Genomic DNA, 23,020 nt, shown 5'->3' with positions numbered 1-23,020 from the left:
GCTGAATGCTACCACCAGCCCACTGCAGCTGCTCCCGGGAATGGTGCCTGAGGGATCCTGGCAATTCAGGTCCAGCAACTCTTCTCCGCTTCTGAACCGACTCCCCCACCCTCTGCCTCTCAGTCCATTTTCCAACTTTGCCTTTGATGTTCAGGGCTCCTAGCTTGTCATAAATATAATCATTTCACTTGTTTGTTTGGGTCTTTGTTGGAAGAGGGATCGCCGGAAGCATCTGGTTCTTCTGCCATCTTGGCCCTGCCTCTGAAATTTCCTAACTTTTTAAAGCAGTGAATGGATCCAAACCATTTTTGGGTTACATATCCCTTGAGCTTCTGATGAAGGTTATGGATTTGCTCCCTAGGAATATGTACATGTTATTTATTTATACACCCAAAATTTGAGTATCACTTCAGAGGATTCACAGAACCAGAAACCTCTGCTTTGAAGAAAATGGCAGCCCTAATTACCTGAAAATTCTTAAAATTGTGTGTCATTGTAGGTTCCATTTCTGCCCGTTGAAGAGTGTAAAACGAGCACAATCATTTTGCTACATGACAGTCTATAAGATTGTCTTTTAACAAATATTTATGATGTACCTTTTTATATAGTCTATACAAAGTGTACAGACACTGTAGATTCCAAGAAAAATGAGCCATATTCCTGCTTTGACACACCCACAGTGTAGTTGAGAGAAAAAAGACATATCAACAAATAAATGTTAGTCGCAAGTACTGATCTACTTGCGGAATGAGGAGACACACGGGTAAAATGGTCAGCTTTATTGGGGGCTCAAGAATGGTCTCACAGAGAAAGTACCTCTTTTTTTGGTAACAGCTTTATTGACATTTAGTTCACATATCATACAATTTACCCATTTAAAGTTTACTTTTGGTGGTTTTTAGCATATTCATGGATTTTTGCAGTCATCACTACAGTCAATTTTAGAACAATTTCACCATCCAGAAAAGAGACACTGTACCCTTACCTATCACTCACCAACCCCCCCTCCACTCCTGGGCAACTGCTTATCTATTTTCTGTCTCTACAGATTTGCCTGTTTTTGACATTTCATAAAAGTGGAGTCATACAATATATGGTCTTCTGTGACTAGCTTCTTTCACTTAGCATAATGTTCTTAAGATTTATCCATGTTGTAACATGTATCAATACTCCATTCCTTTTTATGGCTGAATAATATTCCACTGTTTGGATATATCACATTTCATTTATTCATTTATCAGTTGATGGGCATTTGGGTTATTTCTACCTTTTAACTCTTAACATTTATGTTCAAGTTTTTGTGTCAACATATGTTTTCATTTCTCTTGGGTTTGGAAAACATGAACATTTTAGTGTGGCAGGAACTAAGAGTGGAATTTCTGGGTAATATGATAATGGTGACTCTATATTTAACTTTTCGAGAAACAGACTATTTTCCAAAGTGGCTGCACCACTTTACATTCCTGTTAGCAGTGTATGAGGGTTCCATTTTCTCCACATTCACACCAACACTTGTTCTTAAAGAGCTCAGGCTGCTAACCAATAGGTGGCAGTTCAAATCCTCCAGCTGTTCCTTTGGAAACTCTGTGGGGGCAGTTCTACTCTGTCCTATAGGGTCACAATATAAGTTGGAACTGACTTGAAGACAACAGTTTTTTTTTTTTTAGTGATATCTCATTATGGCTGTATTTGCATTTCCTCGATGACTAATAATGTTGAGCATCTTGTGCTAATTGGCCATTTGTGTATCTTCTTTGGAGAAATGACTTCATATTCTTTGCCCATTTTTAAATAGGGTTATTTGTCTTTCATTACTTGTAAGAGTTCTATACGTCTCTAAATACTGGGGAATTGCTTTAGATTTTTCATATTTTACTTGCTGACCTTACAGTATATTAGAAATTCTACGCTTTTTTTGTATAGGAGCTGCTCATCTAGGTTTTGTCCATTTTACACTGTTTGGGAACCAAATATATCTCTGTTGCATTTTATCTTTTTGAATTGGCCCAAAACTCCAGCCTCTTGAAGTTTTTTCAGAACATTCATTTTTCCATCCAGTATTTTTTTTTAAAACCATTTTTCTCAACTATATTCATTCTCGATTTAAAAAAAGAATTTTTTTTTTTTTTTGTTATGGACATTTTCAAACAATAAAAAATAGAGAAGTAGTAAAAGTGAGCCTACATCACCTTGCCTCAACAACTATCAATACATGGTCAACATTGTGTCACAGATATCCCCACTTACTTTTTCCTCCATATACTGGCTTATTTTGAAGCAAATCCCAGACACTGTATCATTTAATTCTTAAATACTTTAGTATGCATCTCTGAAAAAATAAGGATTCTCCTTAAAGCATAATTATAATACCATTATCCCATTTAAAAATCAGTAATTTCTTAATGTCATTAAATATCCAGTCAGTGTTCAAATTTCTCCCATTGTCTCATAATTTTTTTCACAGTTTCACTCATTCATTGAGACCTTGTATGTAGAGTCATTCAGCCAGCTGCCATTTGAATGCTCTACTCTGCCTTATTCTGTCATCATGGTCTGCCTGCTTCTCCTACTCCCTTTGGTCTATTCTCAGCATAACAGCCACAGTGGTCCTATTAGAGCATAAGTCAAATCATGTCTGTATTCTCAAAACCCTACAATGGCTTCCTGGATCACTCAGATTAAAAGCCAAAGTCTGCACATAACCTAAAAGGCCTTATCTCTCCCCCTTTCCTTCTTCTGTTCCCTCTTTCTCACTTTACTTTGGTTCCACTGGGTTCCCCCTTGCTGTTCTTTGAACATGCCAGGCTCGCCTTCACCTTAGGGCCTTTGCATTTCCTCTTTCCTCTGATTGAAATGCTCTTCCCTTGGTTATCAATGTGCCTTATTCCTTTATCTTTTTCAGGTCTTCTTCACTCAAATGATATCTCCTGATGCTTTATCTGGCCACTTCAGCTAAAATCTTAACTTCCCCCAAACATGTCTGTCTTAGTTTCCTAGAGTGGAATTGCTGGGTCATATGGTAATTCTGTTTTTAACTTTTTGAGAAACTGCCAAACTGTTTTCCATAGGGACTGCATCATTTTACATTCCAATCAGCAATGCACCAGGATTCCAGGTCTCAACATCCTCGTCAACACTTATTACTTTGTTTTTCTGATAATAGCCATCCTAATGAGTATGAGGTGGTATCTCATTGTGGTTTTGATTTGCACAATGATTAAGTGCTCAGCTGCTAACCAAAAGATTGACAGTTTGAACCCATATGCCACTTGCTCTGCAGAGGATGATGTGGCAGACTGCTTCCATAAAGATTACAGCCTTAGAAACCCTGTGAAGCAGTTCTGCCTTGTCCTGTAGGGTTGCTGTGAGTTGGAGTTGACTCAGTGGCAGTGGGTTTGAATGGCCAACAACCTCGATCATCTTCTCGTGTGCTTATTGGCCATTTGTATATCTTCTTTAGAGAAATGTCTGTTCAACTACTTTGCCCATTTTTAATTGTCTTTTTTGTTATTGAGTTATTTAATCTGTAATCCTTGTGACAACCCTGAGAAGTAGACATTATTATACCCATTTTACGGATGAAGAAAATTAGCTCTGACAAGGTTAATTTAACCTCCACTTAAATAGTTGGAGGCATAGCCAAGATCTTAACTAATAACTGACTTAAAAGATGTTATTCAGTGTACTTCACTTTGTTTCCCCCTGTGTAACACAGCTTCTTGTCATCATTGGGAACCATTAAAAGCTTTTGACCAGATAAATGGCAAAACCGTTTAGAGTTACACCTTAGGTAGATTATTCTGTTTACAAAACAATAATAGCTAACATGTATTGAGGTTATGGTCCAGGCCCTGTGCTAAGCAACTTAGACACACAGTTATCTCTTTTAGTAATATATAGAATGAATTGGGAGTGGAGAGTTTGCTAAAAGACAACTAGCAGAAAACATCAAAGCAGTGAACAGCAAAGTGGTTTTAGGTAGGAGGGGATTGTCACAAAATAGGGCTCTTGGAGGAGATTGGTGGGGAAGATACAGCAAGAGCTGTTTTCCTGGCCTCTACTTTAAGCAATGCTGAATTAAATATAGTCTCTATAACTTCCTCAGTACTTAGAGAGAAGCTTACATATTTTAAGAAACTGGCCCATTAAGACCTTTTGGACTGCGGTAATCAGAAATATAAACACATCTGGTTCTTTATTGATTTATTTGCTCTAAGAATGAAATGCTGCAGATGGTTTAATGTTGCTTTCAGAAAGCTCTTTTGTTAACAGTGCTAGAGTTCTTGTTTTTAGCCTTATGGGATGGTTATTTATAAGGGAAAGTAGAGCTTTACTCTGTAAGAGCCATTAAGTTTTTTTAGTCAAGCTTAAATGATATCCTAAGTGAAATTTTAATAATTAAATAAACCTAATATGGGGAAAGCTTTCAATAAACAATTAGGATTTAGTCAAGTTCCATTTTATAGAATACTGAAGTACATACGGAGATAGTCAATACAGCTATTTTCTACTTTGAAAAGCCTGCGATTTTAATGTTCTGGTATACTTACTGTTCTGATCTCTTTAGCTGTTTTATTTATTTTTTTAAGCACAAACTTAAAAAAAAAAAAAACACAAATCCTGCTTGTACTGTAGCTATAAAGCAGAAATTTTATAATAGTGAAAAACTGGAAATAACCTAAGTATCCATCAGCTGGAGAATGGGTAAATAAATTGTGATGTAGTCATACAATGAGATACTACATAGCAGTTTGAATGAATGAGCTAGTTACATGTATTAATATGGTTGCATTTTTTAGCCAAAATATTAATCCTTATCCAGAAAAAAGGTAGAAGAGGGAAGTTGCAGAGGCATAAGTAGTGTGATACCAAAAACCAAACCTGTTGCCATTGAGTTGATTCCAACTCACGGTGACCTCTGTGTTACTAAGTAAAATTGCCCCATAGGTTTTTCTTGACTGTACATGAATTGGAATCAACTTGACAGCAGTGGATTTAATCTTTACAGAAGCAGATTGTCAGGCCTTTCTTCTGTGTTGCCACTGGGTAGGTCTGAACCACCAACCTTTAGTATAGTAGTTGAGTGCAAACAGTTTTAATATACTCAAGACAATACTGTATATTGTTTATGGATGCATACTTTATATAGTAAAACTCTAAAAGCATGAATTGTAATGATAAACACCAAATTCAGAGTTGTGGCTGTTTCAGAGAGGGTGAGGGAAGAGTACACAAAGGGCTTCCGTTGTATCTGGGTGGTCGCTATACAAGTGCTTATATATTATCATCTATACTTTTATTTACACTTGGAGTATTTCATAATTTAGGAAATTATTTTTAAAAATCATTTCAACTAGAAATTTTCAAATATTTTACAATTATTGTGTTAACTTTTAAGACATTCTGGGCTATTCAGTTCTAAGACACATGGTGTTACCAAGATCCAAAAGGTGAGGTTGCTCCTTGTTTAGGCCAACTAATTAACTTTATGAAAAGAAAAATCTCTTCCAAATTCAGCCTCTGACCTCACCCTACCATCTCAAGTGTAGCCTTGGTGACGGGTGAACAGAGATTATAGATCTCAAGCCTAAAGATCTAAGAAAATAAATCTACAAAGAAAAGAAATGCAAGAGAGGAGCAGGTTTTGGAGGGTGAAAACGAGTTTCGTTTTAGGTTTGAGGTGATAGACGTATAAAAGGACGTATATACTGATGAGAGTTAGAGATAAGGGACAAGAATTTGGGGGAAAGTTTAGACTAGTGTTATAAATGTTGGAAATGACAACAGTTGCCTTGAGGATGAGTCAGTTTGCCAAGGGAGAAAGGAATGAACAGAGGCCGAGACAAAAATCTTGGGAGGAGAGGATTAAAGAAGAACAGTGAAAGAGACTGAAAAGGACTAGACAGAAGGACTAGACAGTGGGAAAAGAAGAGCGTAGGAGAGTGACATAGAGATTAAGACTTACTCGGATTAATCCAATATTTATTGAATGACTACTTTGTTATCACTTTCTGTGTTGCAGAGAAATCATAGAGTGAGAACTGAATAAATGCCATTGGATTTGATGGTGAAGTTACAGTTACTATGTTGTTTTAACTAAACTCGTTGACTGTAAACTGAACACAGGGACTCTGTTTTATCTGTCATTTTAATTTCAGAGTCTGGCATAGTGCCTGGCCAGACTAGTAAGTGTTCATTAGCAAATATATGAACTATCGGGCTGAATATAAAATGCTCAGATTTCTCCTTAGATATAGAACATATTTTTACCACTCAGCGTATCTGTTCCGATTGCTCTTTAAATCCCTCTCCTACCTTTGAAAGTAGTTTTCTCTACTTTCTGAACAACTCTTTGATTCCAGTCTCCAATCTGGTTCGTGTATTTGTCTTTATTAATATACTCTTTTTAATCAATTTAATTTAATCAGCATCTCTTTATAACTTCTTTTTAGTCCATTCTGATCAACCTCTTTTTAAATTCAGTTTCATCAACTTAATCAATTCTAAGAGGCTTTTCCACTTCTTTCCATGTATGTTCATTCAGTGTTGCTTTTTGAAATGCTATACTGTACTTCCTTTCTTACTCTAATGACTCATTATCTTTTTGATTATAGACGTGTTAGTGGTTGTGAAGTGGTATGTCATTGTGGTTTTGACATGTAATTCCTTAATGGCTAATGACATTGTGCATCTTTTCATGTGCTTATTGGCAATTTGTGTATCTTCTTTAGAGAAATGTTTATTCAGATCCTTTGCCCATTTTTAATTTGCTCCTTAGACTGAAGTGCACTGATTTTTCCTTCTGCCAATTCACATCTGCTATTGAGCCCCTCAAGTGGATTTTTCATTTGTTGTTATACTTTTCAGCTCCTGTATTTCTGTATAGTTGTTTTTAAAAATTTCTGTGTTGAAATTCTTGTTTTATTCCTCTGTCATTTTCCTGATATCCTTTAGTTTTTGTCCACATTTTCCTTTACCTCTTTGAACATATTTAGTACTGTTGTTTTAAAGTCTTTGTCTAGTATGTCCGTTATTTGTCCTTCCTCAAGGATGGTTTAAGTTATTTTATTTTGGTCTTTTGATAGACCATTCTTACCTGTTTCTCCTTATGCCTTGTGATTATTTTGTTGAAACTGGGACACTTAACTATTATACTGTGGTAACTATGGAACTCAGCGTCTTCACCTTCCCCAGGATTTGCTTGTTTTCATCTATTATTATTGTTACTATTATCATCATCATTTTTAGTTGTTTAAGGCGGTAGTTGTCTGCTTCAACACCAGGCTCCCCACCTGGGCACACCAGCTGTAGCCACTCCAACACCAGATTCCCTGTCTGGGTACACCACTGTGGTCGTTTCAGCACCAGATTCCCTCCTTGGATGTGCTGGCTGCTTCAGCTGCCCCAAGGTAGTTGTGCCAAGCCAGGGAGGGGGTAGGCCACCCACAGGTGGAGAATCAGTGTTTTCGTGCTATTTGTATGTCACTGTTTTCTTGATTTAAAGTTTTCTTAGATGCACTAACCCTTTGACTGGTTTCCACAGCTCTGAGACTGTTGAGTCCATCGATTTCTGCTTTTTTTTTTTTTCAGGTTTTGTTGTCAGGGGATGGGAGCATACTAATGCTTACACCACCATCTTGCTTTGCCTCCTCACTTAATTTTAATTAGCTCTGTCATCTAGGTAGCTTAGAACTTCTTCTCAAGCCTAATAACTACAGTCCAATTAAATTTCCCCTGAATGCAACATCAGCATCTGGAAGTTAATGTTTCAAAATGTATGTTCAGTTGTCTTAGTTATCTAGTGCTGCTTTAACAGAAATACCACAAACAAATTTATTCTCTCTCAGTTTAGGAGGCTGGAAGCCTGAATTCAGGGCACCAGCTCTAGGGGAAGGCTTTCGCTCTGTGTCGGCTCTGAGGGAAGGTCCTTGTCATCAATCTTCCCCAGATCTAGGAGCTTCTCAGCGCAGGGACCTCAGGTCCAAAGGACATACTCCACTCCTGGCTCTTCTTTCTTGGCGGTATGAAGTCCTCTCTGCTTGCTTCTACCTCTCTCTTTTTTTTTTTAAATCTCTTTCAAGATAAAAGGTGATGCAGGCCACACCCCAGGAAAACTCCCCATACATGGATCAGGCATGTGACCTGAGTAAGGGTGTTGCATCCCACCCTAATCCTGTTTAATATAACCTAATCTTGTTTCATGAACCACAGGCAGAGATTAGGCTGTACAACACATAGCAAAATTACATCAAATCACAATATGGAGGACAACCACACAATACTGGGAATCATGGCCTAGCCAAGTTGACACATATTTTGGGGGAAAACAATTCAATCCATGACATCAGTCTTCCCCTAACCCTAAGCCTAGGTTCTCAGTTTCCTCCTTGTCTTCTCTTAGTATCTTAAACTCCTGAACTTGGAGTTTTTTGACTCCTCCTTCATTATCGGAGCCCTGGTCACGTAGTGGTTAAAAATTCAGTTGCTAACCAAAAGATTTGCAGTTCACATCTACCAGCCGCTCCTTGGAAACCCTATGGGGGCATTTCTACTCTGTCCTGTAGGGTCGCTATGAGTCAGAATTGACTCAACAGCAATGGTTTTTGTTTGTTTCCTTCATTAGCTCTATATTCTATTCAATATTAAATACTATTCAATATTAAATACTGCTGGTAATTACATAGCTCTTGGACCTATTCTTTCCATTTTATATCTATAACCACCATCTCCTCAGGCCCTTGCATCTCAGAACTGGATTACTATAATAGCCCTCTTGCTGATTTGCCATACCCTAGTTTCTGTTTATGTTAGGTCCTATACTGAACTTTTATATTAATCTCTTTCAAACATCTTTTTTATTAAGTCATTCCCTTGATCCAAGGCCTACAGTATCAGATTCATGCACTGTAGGTTAGCATTTAGACTCCTCACCACCTCTACTTCACTTTCCTTATTTCTTGTTACTTTAATAAATTGAGCAAACTAATTTGGTAGTTAAAAAAAACCAAAACCAAACCCAGTGCCGTCGAGTAGACTCCAACTCATAGCGACCCTATAGGACAGAGTAGAACTGCCCCATAGAGTTTCCAAGGAGCTCCTGGTGGATTCGAACTGCCGACCCTTTGGTTAGCAGTTGTAGCCTCGTTTAATGTTTTCTTTGTTCTCATTTCTTTCGATAGCACGTTCATCTTTCCTCCCGGTTTGTCTTTGCTCCTGTGCTATTCTGATTCTCTCATTCCTTCAATAATTGATCCTATCTGACTACTGTCTCTCTCTCTCTCTCTTTTTTTTTTTTTTTTTTTTGATGCACTGCTTCTGAAAAGCATTGTTCCATGTGGGAACTGCTGTTTCTATTTTGTTTTGGGCTCTCCTCCTTTCCTACCTGCAGCACAGAGTCCCGATTGAACTGAGTATCCAATAAATCTTCCTGACTGACAGATCTATAAATGTTGGAGAAGAGGATATGTGTAATGTTTAGTATCATCATCATTCTTCTATTTTAGAAATGTAAAATAGTGCCTTTTATGTCATTGTGGTTTTAATTATTTATTTATTTATTTTTTTGTTTTATGCCAGGTCTTAGTAACATTGTTTTCAGTACAGTAAAATGAACTTCAACAATATATTACTATAAATATTAAAGAAAGTTTATGGAGTACTAACCACCTGATATTTCAGATTCTCTCAAGAGAAAGGTTAGCTTCCTGGATGCTGGCTAGGCTTTTTTGGAAGTGCATAATAGCTTTAAAGCCAGTATATACCATTTAATATATTAATATGCTTGACAATTTAAAAGAGACATAGTCACTAGCAACCAGAATAAGAGGTGGTGACCTGGTTTCCTCCTTCTCTTTTCTGAATCTATGCTTCCGTTGCAGATCTACTTTTAAAAAGAAGCGTTTCATAATTTCCGTGTCATCCATAGTCAATACTGGGAGGCAAAGGAAGATTATTGGAAGGTAGCTCGGCTGAGGGAGCATAAAAGGTAGAAGGCAGCTTCCAGCCCCAGTGACTAGCTGCCTTACTTCCCTGCCTGCCATTCTAAATATGATGTGGCAGTCTCTAGCTGTTCACCAAACCCATGTTTCTTCCTTTTGGGTCCACAACTAGACTACGTTTCACAGTAAGAAAGAAGCAGCCTCTTATTTCTTCCCTCAGGAGCAGAGAGTTGACTTAAAGATATTCCTCAGTTCGTAGCATATTAACATCATTCTGCAAGGTTGCTTTCTCATTTTATTCTTTTATTTTTAACCCTTTGGCACCAGTCCACATGCCCATTCCCTTCCTTGCTCATGTGTACCCATTTTAATCTGTTTATGTGCTTATACTTATGTGTTTAAGGAGCCCTGGTGGTGTAGAGGTAACCTGCTACCAAAAGGTTGATGGTTCAAACCCACCAGCTGCTCCGTGGGAGAAAAGACCTGGTGATCTGCTCCTGTAAAGATTTCAGCCTAGGAAACACTATGGGGCAGTTCTACCCTGTTCTATAGGGTCACTTTGCATCAGAATCAACTCAACGACGCACAACCACCAGCACTACCTACTTGTTTGCGTGAAAAATATGTAGTATAGTTACATATGTCCTCAGCATACATAATGTTTGCTTATTTTCTTAGTCGTTGCAGTGGTTTTTAAGATGTATTCATGTTGCTGTAGGAATATCTAAAAACTACATAGAATTACATATTTCTATTCACCCTATTTAAATTTTCCAATCCTCCAGTTATAGAAATCAAAATTACTTCAAGCTCGTTGCTACATCACTGTAGCTAACATTATCACACAGATCTATAAAGACTGTAAATAAGATATATACAGCTTTATTTGAGAATTTCTCTGGGATTTATCCAGAGTGAGATCACTGGATCACAGAGCATATACATCCTTTATGTCATTAAGTGCAGCCACATTAGTTAGCAGAATGGCTGTATCTTAACCACAGTACGTGAGAGCTTTTGCCTCCGGACATCCTTGTTAACACCAGTTTAATTTTTGCCCTTCTGATGGGTATAAAGTAGTATCCTGTTGTCTTAATTTTATTCCTTTAAATTGGATAATCTCTTTATATATTCATTAGCCACTTAGGCTTCCCCTCTGTGAGCTCCCTACTCATATCTTTTGGCCGTTTTTCTGTTGGATTTCCTGTGATGTTCATATTGAATTGTAGGAATTCCTTGTATATTCTAGATATTGAATCCCTTGTCAGTTTTAGATGTTGCAAAATCTTTTCCTCATTTGTCATTTATCTTAACTCTGCTCATGGTGTTTTTTAATCAAATAGAAATCCGTAATTTTGCTAAACTCAAATCCAACAATTTTTTGTTTTATAATTTGCATTTTTAGAGCCTTATTTATGAAGTCTTTCTGCTTTTTAGTGTTTTGTGCTCTACGGTGTTACCTCCCAGTGGTTTTATGATATAAGTCTGTTTACCTGGCCCTCTGAAGATGTGTCTTTCCTTTTTTTCTCAATTATATCTCTCAGGAGCCTTGGCATTTGGTGTTAATGTTTGGCTGCTCCTGATGGAGGTAAAAAAAAAAAAAAAAGTTAAAAAAAAAAGCCCTGCTGTTCAATTCACAAAGTTGGGTCCCTGTGACCCTGTTCGTAGTACATGAATCCTGTCTGCTCAGCCATAGCTGATTGGGAAGGGATTCATACCTAACTGACTATACAAAATCTTCCTCCCAGGAATTTGGAATTAAGGCTAAGTGATACTAACCAGTCTCTGCTGATCTTGTGATGGTCATGCAAAGTGAGAAGTTTGAGGTTGACTGTCTTCCATAAAGATTTGTAGAAATGGTCTACAGAGAAAGGAGAATGAAGATGTGCACAGAGAAACAGAAAAAAGCCATATGGCCACACAGAGAGAGTGAGAGAGTAGCTGTCCTGGTTCCTGATGACTTTTCAGTTTCTAGTTCTATTCTCTCCTGAGACCAGACTGCATTTCCTTATATGTATTAGTTAGACGTGGCTAACTGCTGTAACAGATAAGACTCCAAAGTGTATAATGGCCCTAACACAATAGAAGTTTATTTCTCACATAAACAGTTCCGGATGGTTCTAAGTGGATGGGGTGGCAGTAGTGGGGGGCTCTGTGCCCCATAGTTATTCAGGAACCCAGGCTGATGGAGGCTCTGCTGTTTTTAACACAGGGCTTCCAAGGTCTCTCTGGGTGTCAGCATCCAGGCTGCAGAAGGGACATGAACATGGATTTTAATACATAGGGGGTTTATTAGGCCAGGCCTTGAACCAGCACATTCATTTGTCACATTCATTTGGCTGAAACTGAATCCCATGACCACATTTAACTGTACGAGAGGCTGTGAAATGTCGTATAGTTGTGGACCAAAAAGGAAGAAGAATGGGTTTGGTGAACGGTGAGAGACTGCCACATCACATTTAGAATCAGTTTAATACCTCTGTAGTCTTATAATCAAGTTCCTGGTTTTTCTTAAACTTGCTTTGAGTTGGCTTCTGTTATTTGTACCTTGTTGCACAAACTATTTTCATGATAATGATATTTAAAATAGTAGAAGAAATAGAGACAGATCATTTTATTTTCTCAGGAAAACTGGGTCGATTTCCACCCATGATGCATCATCACCAGGCGCCCTCCGATGGCCAGACCCCTGGGGCTCGATTCCAGAGGTCTCACCTTGCAGAGGCATTTGCAAAGGCCAAAGGAGCAGGTGGAGGCCCTGGAGGAGGAGGTACTGGAAGAGGCTTGATGGGGCAGATTATTCCAATCTATGGTTTTGGGATTTTCTTATACATACTGTACATTCTGTTTAAGGTAAGTGGAATCATCTTGGTCGTATTATAGCATTGAAAATCTTAGATCATCCAAAACTCATTGTCTGCATTAAAACCCTTCGTAGTTCATAACCCTCTCTCAAATCCATCATCTCTTTAAACCTTGCCTCCTCTTTGTGAGGTGCTTAGGACAGATATTATCTCAGTTTTACAGATGAGAAGAATCTTTCCTTAGAGTTTAAGTGATTTGCCCAGAACTGACAACTAAAAGGGTAGAACCAGGACTTGAACCTGGATCTTCTAGTTCCTAATTCAGTGAATGTTCAAGTTTAAAGACAGAAAAAAAATTTTTTTTTTAGTATCTTTGCCAGCTGAAAAGTTGTAAAGATGTAAGAGCAGCTTTGTTATTAGGATTGGCTGCTGTGAAGCCAAATAATGACTATATCAACACGACTTTGTCCCCTTAACCCCACAAGTATGAGGTGCTGTTTTTAACATCATTTCCAGGAATTCTCCTGAGGCAGAACTATCATGTCCTGCAATTAAGCCTGATATTTCCCAGCTTTGGGGAGACATGATTTGGATTCTTTAGAAGCAGACCCTGGATTAAGCTCTACCTCCAGGCAGGCTTTTGCAGGTCATGGGCCTAATGCACTGTGTGGTGGAGGCAGAAGCTTCACTTTGCTCTCCTAACAAGAGTAAGAGGTATGTTCCTTGTTGCCCTGGAATTCTGCAGGTAGCCTGTGTCAACTCTACAAGAATGCTCCTAGGGGCCGCGCATTTCCATCTAGTTGAGCATGGGCAAGGCAGGTGACCTGTAGGGAGATTTTTTTTCTCCTGTGCCTTGATAAATTTTTTACTTGGAGTCCATCTCATCTTTTGGTGGGTTTTTTTTTTTTTTTTTTTTTTTGAGATGCTTCTCTAGTGTTGCTAATTGATTTGTTACTTAATTTTTGTCTCTCAACCTTTCTTTTTTTTTTTTTTTCATTTAATATGAGGGGTTCCATGACTTTGAGGTTCTGAGCTGCTGTTGATGTCCTGTACCTGCTTCAATTCTCAGCTCTCAAAGGGGAAAACGACTGCCGAGGATCGGAAATGCTCTACTGCCATACCTGGAAGCTCCCACCGGAAAATTAGTAAGTGCCCCTCCTCAGTATATTCACAAGTGTTATTGAGTAAGACAGCTGTAAGTACAGCCAGAGGGACAATCTTTGGGGATGACATAAAAGCATTTCTCAAAAGCTACTCCAAATAAATCTGGTGCCATTTTTATCTTAACTCTGGGAATTCTCAAAAGTTTCCATACTGATGTTAGGCTTTTAAGGGGAAGATAGTTATAAAAACTACAAAACCACCAGTTCACTTTTTTATATATTAACAAATTAATATTTCTCATTTGAAATGGGTTTCTTCTCATTTTCATACTGCAGAGTACTGGTACCAAATATCTTTATTTCACAAAGAGGAAAACTGAGGCAGAGAAATCAAGTCATGCCAAAATGAGTTATCAGATTTAGGAACAGAGTTTAACACTTCTGACTCTTGGAACATAGTCATGAAATATTTATTAACCATGTAGAATATGCTGTGCTCCCTGGGAAAATGAAAATGCATAAGGCATGGCTCTTTCCTCTAAGAATTTATATTCTAGGGTGGCTAAAAAAAAAAAAAATTCAGGATAAATAACTTGTTAACTACCTAGAACAATGAGACACCATCTCACCCTGGCAATAATGGTACTGATCAAAAAACAGAAAACAATAAAAGCTGGTGAGGTTGTGGGGAGATTGGAAAATGAAAATACAACCACTATGGAAAATAGTGTGGCACTTCCTTAAAAACCTAGAAATAGAAATACCCTATGATCCAGCAATCCCACTCCTAGGTATATATCCTAGAAAAATAAGAGCCGTAAAATGAACAGACATGTGCATACCCATGTTCATTGCAGCATTATTCAAAAGGCAAAAAGATGTAAACAACCTAAATGCTCATTAAGAGATGAATGAATAAACAAACTGTGGTACATACACACAATGGAATACTATACAACAGTAAATAATAATGATGAATTCACAAAACATTTCTCAACATGGGTGAATCTGAGTGAAGTATGCTGAGTGAAGTAAATCAATCACAGAAGGACAAATATTGTATGAAACCACTGTTATAAAAAGCCAAGAATAGATTTACACACAGAAAGAAACATTCTTTGATGTTTATCAGGGATGGGAGGGAGACAGAGGGAGAATCACTAACTAGATAGTAGACAAGTGTTAATTCTGGTGAAAGGAAAAGTAATACACAGTATGGGAGAAGTCAGCACAATGTGACCAAGGCAAAGGAAGACACTGAGGGGTATGTAAGAATAAAGGGCAGTTACAGTAAATGCTATAACATATACAACCCTGCAAACAACAGTAATAACAAACATTGATTTGTGAGTCGATACATAGGCAAATATGTATGCTAAATTGGTGAGGGAGGTCGTATGGGAGTATACCTCGTACATATATAGGTATGGTTGTGGATATTTCTACATACATATATGTAAATGCTGCATGTATACTCATATGTATAATAGAGCACATGAGGGCACAGTTATAGAAACTACTTAGACATCAGAACTGAACTACTGGACTTGAAGGCTAAAGATCATAGTCTTGGGGGACATCTAGGTCAACTGGCGAAACACAGTTCATAAAGATAATGTTCTACATCTTAGTCTGGTAAGTAGCACCTGGTGTCTTAAAAGTTTGCAAATGGCCAACTAAGAGGCAATTATTGGTCTCTTCCTGTCTGGAACAAAGGAGAATGAAGAGAGAACTGAAGACTCAAGGAAACAATTAGACCAAAGGACTAATGGCCCACATGAACCACAGCCTGCTCTAACCTGAAACCAGAAGAGCTAGATGTTGTACCTGGGTGCCACTGTAGACTGCTCTGACCAGGATCACAATAGAAGGTCTTGGTTAGAATGTAGAACAAAATTCAGATTCTAAAAAAAAACAGACTTACTGGTCTGAAAGACACTGAAGAAACCCCCAAGACTATTGCCCTAAGACGCTTTCTAACATGAAATGGAGGACACTCTCAGAGGCCATCTTTCAGACAAAGAATAAATGGGACTATAAAATAAACAATATACCCATAAAGAATGTGCTCCATAGAACAATCAACGGTATGAGACCAAAAGGGCAACATTTGGCTAAAATCAAAGATGAAAAGGCAAAGAGGGACAGGGAAACCTGAGGAATGGAAAAAGGGAACCCAGGGAAGAAATGGGGCAAGTGCTGACACATTGTGGGGATTGCAGCCAATGTCATGGGACAATTTGTGTACCAATCATTGATTGGAAAATCTGCTATGTAAACTTTAACCTAGAGCACAGTAAAATGTTTAAAAAATAAAAAAGTTACCTACCTAGAAAGAAGGGACTTAGCATTTTAAGAAATCATATCCAAGTAGTAGCTGTGGAGGAGAGCCCATCACAAATGATCAGGTGATAGGATGGTTTGAGTAAGACATGAGAAGGTAAACCTGAGGTCTTGAGCTTATGGAGAATTTGAGGAATGTCCATGTAGGACAGCTGTGGGAAAGACATCCTCACAAGTAGGTAGGTTATGGCCAGATGGTTGGAAACCTTGGAGGCTAAACTACTTTATCCTGTGGATAATGAAGCCTCATCAGAAGTTTTTAAAAGCAGGACATCAAAATGAAGTGTGGCTGAGTCACCGAAGCATCTTGCTTTTTGGATTTCTTCTTGGATCTTCTATGGAAATAGACATATCCCAGTCATATTCTGTGTCCTTTTTGGAAATCTTAAATATTTAAGAAACCCTTTAAGAAAGCTGTTCTTAATTGAGATAGTGTCTAACCAACAGTGATAGTAAATGCATTAGTAAAAGAGTTCGGACCCTGTAAAGAGAGGCAGATTCTGTATCATGTCATATAATGCAATTAGAACAAAGTAAATCAAATGAATTCCTGAGAGCAGATGTTTTAATAATAATCGTGGCAATGGAATTATATCAGCTTCTCATCCTTCAATTTTGAATTGTGCAGAAAATAAAAATAACCTGAGTACTTACATGGTGCAGTCCTCTAAACGCTTTACAAGTGTTGACTAAGTGGTAAAAGTATGTTCTACTAGAGGGCCTTTAAAATATTACATTTTACAATGACCCTCTAAGTGTATCTAAGTAGAAGTGTTCTCAGGTTTAAAACTTAAAAACTAGGTTATCTGCATAATGAAGATTTTATTTTCCTACCGTCTTAAAGTTCATTTCATGTACTGATTTATTTATTTTTTCCAATAGATAATTGTGCTCCATACTACCCTTGTTAAGAAGACTGCTTCTGGGAGGCAGGGTTACACCAAGCATGTCCCCTCTTGACCTGAGATGAGAGGGGTGGAAGACCTTGGGGAAGGAGGTCTCAGCCCTAGTTCAGGATTTCTTCTGTGTAAAACATTACCTGCCAAATATGTCTTCACACCTTAGGTGTGGGTGAAATATTGCTCATTTCAGGGTCTTAACTCCTTTCTAAAGTACCTTATAGGTTTGGTACCTTACCCTCAAATGTCATTAGGATCAGTAAGCGTACGTTTTATCTTCTGCATTTCTTCTGGGGTGACTTTGTAAGGGTGTGTTTTCACTCTAGGTATTTTCTTTAGCTGATCCTGCTGGATTGCTGTGTGTTAGAGGGAGTGATTTGTTCATCAGTTACTAAACATGTTCTATAGGTATCTGTGCCCAGACTTTAGTACCCTTTTCATCTTGATTGGATTAGCTGGAGAAACTCTGTCTCTTCTCTGAGTCTCAGAACCGGCCTGGATTATTGTAGACTGTCAGAACCAGCTGGTTTCAGAAAAGGGCTTAGGGAGTTGTCAGAGTTGGTTCTCAGATTGCTACTTATTTTTCAGCCAATTTTGAGCTTGCTCAACTGCAAGAAAAACTGAAGGAGACAGAGGAAGCCATGGAAAAATTAATCAACAGAGTGGGACCTAATGGTGAGAGGTAGGTTTTCAAACCATTTCCCATTTAGAGAGTCAACTCAAAATTTTGCTTTTCTTTGATTTATGGGCCACTGATTTTCATCTCATATAATTGTCAGTTTATTTGTCTTTTATGTATCGTTTCTCATATAACATTACCATTTTCATACTATAAGCAACCTCAGTTTTTCAAGAGAAAAAGCTAGGTTCCATGTTGTGCAAATTATTGAGTAAAATATATGAGAGTAAAATATGCAGTTTCTGAAACCTCATCTTAATGCTTATGTAAAAATGGAAATATGAGAAAGGTTTTTAATATATCTAAAAGAACTTTTCAGACATAAGATAGCTTTTACTTGTGAGCAGTCTTAAATCAACGTACATATTTAAGTAATGAAGCCTCCTGAGAGGTCAGTATTGTGCCATGCATGTCTGATATTAAGCACAATACCCACCCCAAGGGTACAAAGACTAAGGAAATGATCTAGGAATCAGAATGGAGGCATCCTCATTTCTGTCTTATGGTCAGCAAAATTTCCCTCCTGGAGAAACATGTCCGGTGCCAGTGATTCACCTCCCAGAATATGGTACAGCCTGAGGGGAGTAGTGAAGGTGCAGCCTCTGACAGCAAACCACCCTGACAGGCTTGTCGATTATGCATGCAGGACTATAGATGCTGGCATGGATTGCTGGAATGTAAGCTCTTGGAGGACAGATTTGGTCTGTTTTGTTTACTGTGTTCACATAGTAGGTACTAAGTAAATACTTGTTGGCGTAAGAGTAGATTCTCACTTTTTTTTTTTTTTTCAATCAGTAATTCACTTTATTGATGCCCACTCCAGGCTAGGAAGGCCAAGGGCTATACAAGAGAACCAGATTCAGTCCATGCCTGAAGGTCAGTCTTGCAGGGAGCAGGGGAAGGGTGGACACACAGACACACAGACACAGATCTGGCATCTGGAGGGAGGGCACACAGCCTCACGCAGGGGCACTCTGGGTACAGGTAGTCATGGAAGGCTTCCTAGAGAAGGGCTCATGCGGGGAAGCAAGGGGCAAGGCAGCCATCAGAACCTTCACCTTTTGTACATCTGTAGGCAGTGAGCCCAGGGTGAGTGTGAAGGGGCTGGCAGGCAGCAGGGTGTCCCTCTCACCTCACTATACCCTAGGGGCTGAGCCATAACCCCCACCCCTCATTCTTGGCCTGTCCTTTGCCTTCTGCCAAATGGGCCCTTTCCGGGGATCCAACTCTTGTTTTCAAGGCTTCCCTGAGACAATCCATATACATACATTCATATTAGAAGAGTAAATCATGGCTGTCTTAGTCATCTAGTGCTGCTATAACAGAAATACAAGTGGATGGCTTTAACAAAGAGAAATTTATTCTCTCACAGTCTAGTAGGCTCCAAGTCCAAATTCAGGGCGTCAACTCCAGGGGAAGGCTTTCTTTCTTGTTGGCTCTGGAGGAAGGTCTTTGTCATCAATCTTGCCTTGGTCTGGGAGCATCTCAGCACAGGAACCTCAGGTCCAAAGGACGCACACTGTTCCCGGTGCTGCTTTCTTGGTGGTATGAGGTATCCCCCCTCTCTGCTCTCTTCCCTTTCCTTTTTATCTCTTGAGAGATAAAAGGTGGTGCAGGCCACATCCTGGGGAAACTCCCTTTACATTGGATCGGGGATGTGACCTAGGTAAGGGTGGTATTACAACCCTACCCTAATCCTCTTTAACATAAAATTACAGTCACAAAATGGAGGACAACCACACAGTACTGGAAATCATAGCCTAACCAAGTTTAACACATATTTTGGGGGGACACAATTCAATCCATGACAATAGCCATTCCTTGTTTAGACTCCTCTCTTCAGTTCCTGACTGGTACATTCAGGGCCTACTGGCCATGTCTCATAGATTATCCTCATCAAACAATAATTATTTCTCTAATGAATGGATGTCCAAAATGGAACTCATCTACACCCAGCTGAACCTATTCTATCTTAATATTCCCTACCTCAGCAAATGGCTCCACCGTCTGTTTGGTTATCCAATGTAGAAATTAGATGTCATCCTTAATTCACGCTTTCCTTCACTTCTCATATCTCTTCTAACACCATGTCTTGTCATTTCTACGTAATAAGTCTGTCTCTCTGCAAAAGACTGTAAATTCCATGAGGGTCAGGGATTATCCTTCTTATTCCCAGGGCCTAGCATAGGCCCATCCAAAACCAAACCAAACTCAATTGCCATGAAGTCGATTCCAACTCGTAGTAACGCTATAGGACAGAGTAGAACTGCCCCATAGAGTTTCCAGGGAGCACCTGGTGGATTCAAACTGCCAACATTTTGGTTAGCAGCCATAGCTCTTAACCACTATGCCACCAGGGTTTCTGCACAGGTCCATAAAAAAAAACCTCTAAAAGAGTATTAGTTGAAATGAATGAAAGAATGACTGAGGGAGTATCTTAGTCATCTAGTGCTGCTATAACAGAAATTCTACAAGTGGATGGCTTTAACAAAGACGAATTTATTCTCTCACAGTTTAGGAAGCTAGAAGTCTGAATTCAAGGCATCAGCTCCAAGGGAAGCCTCTCCCTCTCTCTCAGCTCTGGGGGAAGGTCATTGTCATCAATCTTCACCTTGTCTTGGAGTTTCTCAGCACAGGGACCCTGGGTCCAAAGAATGTGCTCCATTCCCGGTATTTCTTTCTTGGTGGCATGAGGTATCACTCCTCTCTGCTTACTTCTCTCTTTTATATCTCAGAAGAGATTGGCTCTCGAGATACAACTTAAAACCTGTAGATTGAATCTTGCCTCATTAAGATAACTGCCTCTAATCCTGCCTCATTAACATCATAGAGCCCAGGACTTACAACGTGTAGGATAATCACATCAGATCACAAAATGGAGGACAACCACACAATACTAGGATCATAGCCTAGCCAAATTGACACACATTTTTAGGGGACACAGTTCAATCTGTAATAGGAAGTGGATGCTTTTACTTTTGACATTGGTCAGAACTACTTCATATGGTTTCCTTTTCTCTGATTTTGCTTCCCTTCAATCCACTTTCTAAACAGATGAGTTATGTCTTTGTTTTAGCCCTTCAGTAGGTCCTTGTTGCTCTTGATAAAGTCCAGAATCCTTAACATGGCTTACATAGTCTTGAATGACCTGATCCTGCATACTTCTTTTGCTTTATCTTTCTCCATCCCTCTCTCTCTGTCTCTAGTCCAACCACACTGACTACTTGCTGTTCCTTTAAAATACTTGTCAACTTTTGCATCTAGGACTTTTTGTATACTTTTCTCCTTTGCCTGGGGTGCTTTTTCTTTCCCACCACACACACTTATTTTAACTCTTGCTTGTCTTACAAGTCTCAACGTCCAAAACCCAAAACCAAAGCCAGTGCCGTCGAGTCGATTCCGACTCATAGTGACCCTGTAGAACAGAGTAGAACTGCCCCATAGAGTTTCCAAGGAGCACCTGCCAGATACGAGCTGCTGACCCCTTGGTTAGCAGCCATAGCATTTAACCACTACGCCACCAGGGTTTCCAGTCTCAACGTAGACATCACTTTTTATCAGAGTCCTTCCCTGAACTCACAAAATTTGGTTAGGTGCTCTTCCTGTGTGCTCTCACACCATTTGGGTTTGCTTGGTATTGTATATACATCGTATTACTTTCTGATCTTCTGTTACCTTTTCTATATTCCCTGATGCCTGTTACCTTCTTGAGGGCAGGGAATTTTGTTTAAATTTGTATTCCTAGTGTTGGCACATTTACAATGTCAGTACATATTAAAAGAACGAATGATGCTTTAGCAATAATAAGAGTATTTTCTTTGGTACGTGTTTTCATTTACTCTATGCAGCCCTGAATGTTTGTCTACAGCAGGTATTTTTTTCTGTACAAAGAACTGCCATCTCAGAGAGGTAAAGCGTACTCCAGGAAGGTGTATTAGTTTTCTATGGCTACTGAAACAAATTATCACAAACTTGGTGACTTAAAACAACACAAATTTATGAGGAGAGATGAGGGGATGGATGGTTTTACCCTAACATTTAAACTACAAATAAAAGAAGGATTGGTTCCCCAAAGGAAGACTACAGTGAAAGAGAAAAAGATGAGTTGGAGATTTACAGCCCAGGCTGGAAGAAATTTATGGCATTAACCAAGATATAAACACATAAGAGGAGAAAGAAGATAAAGCTTTGAAATAGGGATCATGAGTTCATCTTTGAATATAGTTGAGGTACTACCAAAACATCCATGTGTAATATACAATAGCAACAGGAAATTTGAGTCTTTAGGTCAGAACAAAGGATGTAGGTTTAGAAGTCATTTGGCTGGAGATGAACAATAAGGGCCATGGGGAAAGATGAGATCACCAAACCTTTGTGGCATATCATTCTGTACTATAGTGGCCTGCAGTCTTGCCTTGATGGTCTGAATTCTTTTCTGTGAATGATGGTGGTGGAATCTGTCTCATTCTCTCTGATTTCAACTCTTAGAACTTGACAACTCCTCTGGGTTTGTAGCATTCAGAAGTCTGGTGAGGTTATCTCCCAACCGTGACCTTTTATTTTTCTGACATCTTGGACTCTTCCGTATCTAATCTCACCTGGCCTGCCTTATTCATGCGGCTGCTTAGGATTCTTCATCAACTGGACCTAGTTTTGAAGGGTGAATTTAAGATTGACCTCAAGGCAGTGGCAAGTCTTCCAGGCGAAAATTGCTCAGTATAGATAACTGGAGTTATGAGGTTGGCCTCTCTGAAAAGTCAAGATGAGAAGTAGAGATGGGGCATTGTCTCTGTGTAGGTGATGGCTTAATTCGTGATATTGGGTTAGCTTCCTGAGGGCATGCTTGTAACAATGGAGGGATTACAGTCCTAGGGCTGACTCTTTGAGGAAACCATGTTTTAGGAGATGGGAGGAGGAAAGTGAGCTAGCATCAGAGATAAAAGGAATGGTTAAAGAAATAGGAAGAATGCAAACGTCACAATAGCCAAGGAAGGAGGAAGTTTCAAGGAGAGGATGTCCACAGTGTAGAGAGGTGAGGAAGACTGAAATGCAAGAAAAAGAGCCCCCAACTTGAGAGTAAAGTGGTTATTGATGATTTTCACAAGTTTTGGTAAAATGATGTGATGGAAGCCAGAATTCAGGGAGGTGGGAGAAAATGGATGGCAAAGAAATGGGGACCAATCAAACTAAAATGTTTATTGAGTGCTTACAATGTTTATGGTACTGTGCCTATACTGTTGTGAACTCATTATCA

The 23,020-nt window shown here is 39.0% G+C and overlaps 1 protein-coding gene across 6 annotated transcripts in view; it reads left to right on the top strand.

Moving 5' to 3' along the window:
- RIC3 (RIC3 acetylcholine receptor chaperone) overlaps window positions 1-23,020 on the top strand; it is a 43,081-nt gene that overhangs the window by 5,768 nt on the left and 14,293 nt on the right. For 3 of the 6 annotated variants that reach the window (XM_049890298.1, XM_049890297.1, XM_049890301.1), the window contains exons 2-4: window positions 12,565-12,791; window positions 13,812-13,887; window positions 17,676-17,769. In XM_049890298.1, coding sequence (XP_049746255.1) covers window positions 12,565-12,791; window positions 13,812-13,887; window positions 17,676-17,769 — 397 coding nt within the window. Of the gene's footprint in view, window positions 1-12,564; window positions 12,792-13,749; window positions 13,888-17,675; window positions 17,770-18,561 lie in introns of those variants that run through there. The other 3 variants (XR_007518200.1, XM_049890302.1, XM_049890300.1) reach the window with 3 other exon arrangements.

Source organism: Elephas maximus, chromosome 7, assembly GCF_024166365.1.
Source record: "Elephas maximus indicus isolate mEleMax1 chromosome 7, mEleMax1 primary haplotype, whole genome shotgun sequence".
Taxonomy (NCBI): Eukaryota; Metazoa; Chordata; class Mammalia; order Proboscidea; family Elephantidae; genus Elephas; species Elephas maximus.
Note: the sequence above shows the minus strand (reverse complement) of the source record. Positions and strands in the feature narration are given on the sequence as shown.